The 7129-nt window shown below is 44.4% G+C and overlaps 1 protein-coding gene across 1 annotated transcript; it reads right to left on the reverse strand.

The window, feature by feature from the left end:
• Nucleotides 1–1256: 1256 nt before the first annotated feature.
• On the reverse strand, nt 1257–6515 carry METTL21B (methyltransferase like 21B). Its single transcript, XM_015422223.1, has 3 exons — nt 6333–6515; nt 4910–5021; nt 1257–2258 (listed from the first exon to the last, which is right to left on the reverse strand). The coding sequence occupies exons 1-3, from the start codon at nt 6513–6515 to the stop codon at nt 1867–1869; spliced, it is 687 nt and encodes a 228-aa protein (XP_015277709.1). The 3' UTR covers nt 1257–1866.
• Between the last annotated feature and the right edge of the window lie 614 nt (nt 6516–7129).

Genomic DNA, 7129 nt, shown 5'->3' on the forward strand with positions numbered 1-7129 from the left:
AACCAGTAAGAACTTTGGTTTTCCATTTGTGTACAACATAGAACTGGGAACAAGTGCTACAATCTGTTCTCATGAATAAGTGTGATGCACGCTTCCAAACATTGGATGACTAGATAGAAATCTTCCTCCTCCCTTACATGGTTTCTAAGGATCTGCTCTCTACCGCTCCACCTGCCTGGATGGTTACCACATGCAAGTCTGAGGCAGTGATACGCTGTATTCTTGGTGCTTGGGGGGGGGGGCAACAGTGGGACGGCTTCTGGAGTCTGACCTGCTGGTGGACCTCCTGATGGGACCTGTTTTTTGCCCACTGTGTGACACGAGAGTGTTGGACTGGATGGGCCATCCATCTTAAGTTCTTAAGTTTTCCCCCCACCATAGCTTCCTCACAGCCCCTCTGTTTTGGGGAACATCTACACAATGCCATCTCATTTCTCCAAACATTGCAATCTTTCCCAAACCTGGTTTCGTGTGATCTTTTAGGGGAAAAAATCATAGTCAAAACACCTTTGGACATCATTTGGATTCAAACGTGCGCTTTGGGAGAACTGCAACCAGTGTTCCCTCTAAGCTGAGTTAGTGTGAGCTAGCTCACAGCTTTTTGGCCTCCAGCTCACACATTTTTGTCTCCGCTCAGGACGGAGGGCTCCAGAGCAAACTAATTTATGCAGTAGCCAAATCACCTGCTCACAACTTTAATGCCAGTAGCTCACAAAGTAGAATTTTTGCTCACAGAACTCCACAGCTTAGAGGGAGCATTGACTGCAACCCAAATCAACATTATTTCCCCAACCTCATCCCCTGCAGCCACCATAGGGTTGGTAGCTCTGAGCTGGAAAATACCTGGAGGTTTTGGGGGTGGAGCCAGGAGAGGGTGGGGTTTGGAAAGGGGAGGGGCCTCAGTAGGGTATAATGCCACAGAGTCCACCCTTCAAAGCAGCTATTTTCTCCAAGGGAACTGATCTCTGTCAGCTGGAGATCAGTTGTAAAAGCAGTAGGTCTCCAGGCCCCACCTGGCGGCTGGCAACCCTAGGCCACCATTCCCCCCCCCCCAAAAAAAACCCCAGTTGTTGTTAAATTGGTATAACAATCTACTGGAACAATGTACTAATTGCCCAGCTTTCATTTTTGAAAAAAAGTATCTAGCCTTTTTCACTACAGATTTATAAGGAGAAAGGTATAGACTGCAACTTCCATCTTATAACTACACACCTACACAATAAGGACTATAGACTTTTTTTTTAATGAAAGCTGGAAACTCATACATTGCTGCAATGGATTGTAGAGGAAACGTGTCTAAGAAAAGTGGGGGAACAACTGCTGTGTGGGTGCTCCACTGCCACTGCAAACGCCTCTGTATCTGCAGCAGTGTCAACAGTTATAGAGAGAAAGAATCATCTCCATGCAGAAGCAACTCTGGAGTTTTCTGCCTTTCTCTTACAGGTCACTTTCACAGGAGAAGAAAGAGGAGTCATTCTTGGCAGCCAGATCCCACATCAGAAAATTACTCTCTAGTAGGCAGAACTGTGCAGCTGCAGAATTGCTCAGTCTTGACCAGAAAACTGAAAATATGGCCAGGGAACCAATTTGAGGACTGGAGAATCAAGACGGTGGGAATTTAAATCACCTGTTGTATCCAGGGAACACAGTATAAATGGAGATCTGCGAGCCCTTTTAGGACCTCACGTCTCTCAAGGAACCTGGAGATTTGTAGCACGGCAATATTCAAATGAAGCTATTAGAGCTGTTTTCACCCAATGGTAGAGAAAGTGGATGGACGTAGAGTTCAGCCACGTACAGTTTAGTGGATTAATAGCCCTAAATAAAAAGGTGATCAACGTTGTTCACCCTGTGACATAGCTGTTGTCAGATGTTACTCTTCTGGGTCACCTTGTAGATGTTAATGTTCTCATTCTCATCCCTAAAGGCCAGCTTTGAGGTGAAGTGCATGGGGAGCAGCGTCTCAAAGAACAATACCGTACTATGCTCCTGACGCATCTTGGAAGACAGGTAGATCGTAGACTGAGGACCACACAGGTGCTGGAGAGTCCTGATCAGGGAGGGGTAAGTGTCCTTGAGATAGACAATATCCGCACCCAAGATGAAGTCATAGTCACTGGGAAACTCCACGTGGTCCAGACCCCATGACAGCGCACAAACTTTGGTCCGAGCCAGGCACCCGGCAGGCAAGTTTCGGTGGACGTTCTCCTCTATCTGCTTCAAGGCCACGGGAAGATCTGTGATGGTCACGTCTCCTCCTGGAGGAGAAGAGAAAACAGAAACTTAGCTGCTGAATTCTAATTTTGCATATGAATTACCCACAAGCAAGCAAATTTTATTAGGCATTCAGGGCCTCTGACTTTATGAAATATCCTTTTGTCCAGTGGCAGCTTTCTCCCAGGCTGCTTAAAGCTCTGCAGACTATAAGAAGAAGCCCAAACCAGCAGTTCCTCAAAAGCCCATTGGAGTCTTATCGTCTGTCTTTTTTTTTACATCTTATTTCTAGAGTATTTTCAATTGCAAGCCACCTCAAATACAATGGCAGAAATGCAATGTGTAACTGCGGTAAATCACAAAAAACATTAGTGCCCTCACACCCATTCCATACTCTACAGTAACAACAGCAATGTGTTATACATTAGTATGCACATTTTTAAAGCTCTGCTTTGTTTTGAAGCAGATATTGAGTTCTTGCAGAGCTGGAAATTTCTTTAAAGCTAGCAACAGGAGAGCAGGAGGACGGGTACATGAGATTTGGGAATGGATAAAAAAGTTGCTAGGTACATGAGTAGGTCAGGAATGTGCTTGGAGGTCATGGGGAAAATACCTGTGGGGCATACAGACAGTCCAACCTCCAAACACAATAGCCTTTGCAAACAGTGATGCAGTAAAATGGACACATTGACAAGAAAACTCAAAAATAAAGAAGAATGTTTTGCAGATTGGATGGACTTTAAAGAATACTTGGAGAAACATTGGGATGTTAAGAACAATCTACTTTGTTTTGATAATTATTAGGAATAGAACTCGGAAATAGTTGAATAGATGATGATTGTAGTTGAAGAAATTGTTACCTATAAAGTTGAATATATGATAAGAGTAGTTAAAGAAAATGTTACCTATTAAGTTTTGTTTTAGACGAAGTGATGGATAAGAAGAAGGAGGATTTGGTGGGGGTGGGAGCACTGTGGGAAGCCTGAAGAAGGGGAGGGCGGGCGTAGGGAAAAGAAAAAAAAAAAGAGGGTATATTGTGATTGGTGAAATGCTTTAACATTGGACATGTTGTTATATCCTGATAATAAAATGTTTTTAAAAAAGAAAAAGGAATGTGCTTGGAGATCATGGGGAAAATACCTGTGAAGCATACAGACAGTTCAACCTCCAAGCACAATAGCCTTTGCAAACAGTGATGCAGTGCAGACAGTGCTTCAAAACAGTTAAAGATCCCAAATGCACAGTGAAATACGTTAGCTTGCCCAGGCCTGCCCCCAAAGATCATGCACAAGGAGAAGACCTACTTGTCGCCTTGCAAGCAGAGACGCAAAGAAACAACCACTTATTTCCTCACTGCAGATGTTGCGCTTAACCATGGTCTGCAAATCCACTTCAAACCATGATTGTGTACCCTTTCATATGAATACTGAAACCTATGATTATGCAAAATTATTGCTAATTAAATACTGCTTTTCCTGAAATCATCAAAGCAATAAACAAAATAAACTCCAACTTACAAAAAATAAGTAAAAAATAAACAGCCACAAGACCACAGGGCTAGGGCTTCAACATGTACAGCCCTGAAGTTAGGCACTTCTTTGTTCCACTGAAGTCACTGGAACTTTAATTCTTAACTTAATACTTAAGTCCCAGTAATTTTAATGGGGCAGAGGTGTGCCTTGCTTTCCTTGTCCTGTGATTCCTGCAACATCAAGTCCACGAAAGCACAGAAATCTGCTTTCTGTAAAAGCAGAGAAACCCAAACCCAACATAGTCCTCCAAGGAATGCAGTATTTTGCCTCAGGCAACAGACTCTACATAAATTGACTTGAAGCAAACATTTCAGGTACCATCATCAAAGTTTAGCCTTCAGTAATTGGGATTTCCCCCAAGAATGGTGCCAAGAATTATAATAATTTAGCATTTCTATAATACTTCCAAATGTTCAAATTGCTCTTATGCACATTACCCTTAACAACAACCTGTAAGGTAGGCCAGTATATTGCAAATGTGAGGCCGAGGTTAAGGAAGCAGCTTGCCTAAGCCTGCTTAGCAAATATATGGCAGAGGTGAGATCTGAACATGGGTCTACCTGATTCATAGCTCTGTCTCCTAAACCAAGGGTCTCCAGTCTTTTTTTTTAGCCTGTGGGAACCTTTGGAATTCTGATACAGTATGATGGGCGCAACCACAACATGGCTGCCACAGGAGGTGGAACCATCCACACAACGGCTGGCACAGCTTATTTTCAGTCATACAGTGAAATTCCTCGTGTTGTGATAGCAGCTGCTGCCAAAGCAATGTTTTAAAAAATCTGCACAGGGAATCACACCTCCAACAGCCAATCAGAAGCCTTGCTGGACAAAAGCCCCACCTCACCCTGTCCACATGGTGGCCATGGTCACCCAGAAAGGTGTCAGTGGGCGCCATGGGCACCACATTGGGGATCCTTGTCCTAAACACTAGACCAACCCAGCTCATGTGTCACTGCACACTATCAACCACCTGCACATCATAGAAGACTGTGCACCACTTTAAAGTATCTGTAGTTCTGAAATGGCAAGATTTTAGCGTTATTGAAACAGGTAGTGTTTTTATAAGGAAAGCAATGCATGATTGGTGGATGCTGTGGGGTAACTGTATCATCAGAAATGTTCACAAACATTATTGCTTTTGGTTAAGCAATTCTACATACCAAGAAGGGCAACAAGGATGCCCACAATGCCAGTCCCAGCACCCAGTTCTAAAACCTTCTTGCCCCAGAAGTTCAGCTTATGCTCTTCAAAATAGTCACAGAGGGCTAGAGCCTTGGCCAGACATAACAGAGAAAGGCATATTAGAATGAATGAGACAATTCAAACAATATATTCAGCATCAGCAAATGTACAGGAATGACAGAATCCTTCATCTTTCAGAGTACAACAGGATCACATTCACCAATCTGGCTGTTCTTTAATGACCTGTGATGAAGGATTGTGCAAATTCCTTGGAAGTAAATTATATCAACTGATTTCACAATGCGGATGCCTGGACTAAATCAACAGTGCTGTGGCAAGAAAGGAAAAAATCTCTATAGAGAAAGAACAATCCACATTACAGAAACAGCAATACCACAGATATTAACTGCCTCATTTTAACATCAACAGATCTTTACCTTTCTAGGCATCAACACAAATAAGGATGCTACTTTTAGCAAAGTTTACTGCAACATGCCTAACATACTCTGTTACTTACTTCTCACTCTCTTTCCCAAACACAATCTTCTTTCAAGTAACTCAAAGCAATATTCATATTCATGTTTCCCCTTTCCAGTTTTATCCTAACAGCTTCTCTACAAGGTTGGTCAGGCTGTGGAAGAATGACTGGTCCAAAGTCACCAAGCAAGCTTCATGGTGTTTTGTGTGTGCAGGGGCTGAATCTAGCTCTACCAGAATATGGCTCAGTAACTACACTGCCACACTAGCTTTCTTTACCTTACATTCTGTCCTCCTCACCCCATTTATACCCCCTTGCCTTATTCCCATTTCTAGCACTATCACCTATCACTATCCAAGTGATCTTGCTTTCCTCCATTCCACAGTTTGGGGTTTTCTTTGCATCCCATAGCATACATTCACACCACCTTTATTTCCTGCTTTACATCAAGATTTTAAGCAGTGCTACAGCACTTACAGAAATATCTTGAGAAGAGGATTTTAAGAATACCTGTATGACATAACAGAGCAAACGATTGCTTTTAATACAACAATTTATGTTGGTTTTATCTGTGAGCTGCTTCAAGCAACCCTCTGGAAAAGCATATAAACAAACAATTGTCTCCCCATCCTACCTACGCCAAGGGCTTAAGCATGTCAATAAGAACCAGTGTGGTGTGGCTGTTGAGCTAGGAGAGCCTGGCAGGAAGTCCCTCTCTCTCGCAGCCAAGCCTATCTCAAAGGTCTGTTGTGAAGATAAAATGGGAGAGGGGTAATTTTGTACACCACCCTGAACTCCTTGGAGAATGGACAGGATAAAACGTGAAAAGCAGATACAGAAGCGTCTGATCATCCCAGTTCAGCCAAACTGCAATTTCTCTGCCCTTCCAGCAAACGTCAAAAAGCCGCCACCCCCAGCCTCACCGCCTCCCAGACCGGGGCAGCCACACCCAGACGGCTCCCGTGGTGCTGAACAATGCTCAGCTCGTGGCCACAGAGCCGGTAACGGGTCTCAGCCGTGAAAGCATCCGCAAACAGGCCAAGCTCCTGAGGGAATACCGACTCCAGCTCCACTTCCACGTCGCTGGCCACTCTGGGCGCCGCCATCTTACCGGAAAAACAACATCACCTGGGACTCCTGCAGGGGCGGGCGCAGTTTTCCCACTGCCATTGGTTATCAGGGCCGCAGCCTCTGAGAGGCCATTGGATGTCTCGGATGCCCTGGGAAAGACGACGGAGCTTGGCTGATGTTTTCCGCACGTGCGGGAGGACTCCCTTGTCCATTTCATGGGACCATAAAGCCGCAGGTGTCATTGGATAGCGGAGGTTAAAGAAGCAGCTTTGCCTTGTTCACCTGTGCGGCGCATGGGAGGAACTTCATGGCTTGTAGTTATAATTTTCTTTCTTTTCGCAGGGTCTTCCTTGATGCATTAGAGCAGGGAACGTTAAGCTCCTGAGAACATGGGGACCATCTGTTACTCAGATTTACATGATTAAAGGTAAAGGTAAAGGTTCCCTTGCTCGAAAGCCAGTGGAATCCGACTCTAGGGTTGCGGTGCTCATCTCCGTTTCAAAGCCGAAGAGCCAGCGCTGTCCGAAGACGTTTCCGTGGTCATGTGGCCGGCATGACTAAACACCAAGGCCCACGGAACGCAGTTACCTTCCCACTGAAGTGGTACCTATTTATCTACTTGCAATTTCTTGCTTTCAAACGGCTAGGT

This window comes from Gekko japonicus, unplaced genomic scaffold (genome assembly GCF_001447785.1).
Source record: "Gekko japonicus isolate JY-2015 unplaced genomic scaffold, Gekko_japonicus_V1.1 scaffold459, whole genome shotgun sequence".
Classification (NCBI taxonomy): domain Eukaryota; kingdom Metazoa; phylum Chordata; class Lepidosauria; order Squamata; family Gekkonidae; genus Gekko; species Gekko japonicus.

Coding starts and splice junctions, on each gene's coding strand:
- METTL21B (XM_015422223.1), bottom strand. CDS start 6,515: ATGGCGGCGCCCAGAGTGGCCAGCGACGTGGAAGTGGAGCTGGAGTCG. Junction 5,022..6,332: donor CTGCCCCGGTCTGGGAGGCG/GTGAGGCTGGGG, acceptor TGTCTGGCCAAG/GCTCTAGCCCTCTGTGACTA. Junction 2,259..4,909: donor CATCCTTGTTGCCCTTCTTG/GTATGTAGAATT, acceptor CTTCTCCTCCAG/GAGGAGACGTGACCATCACA.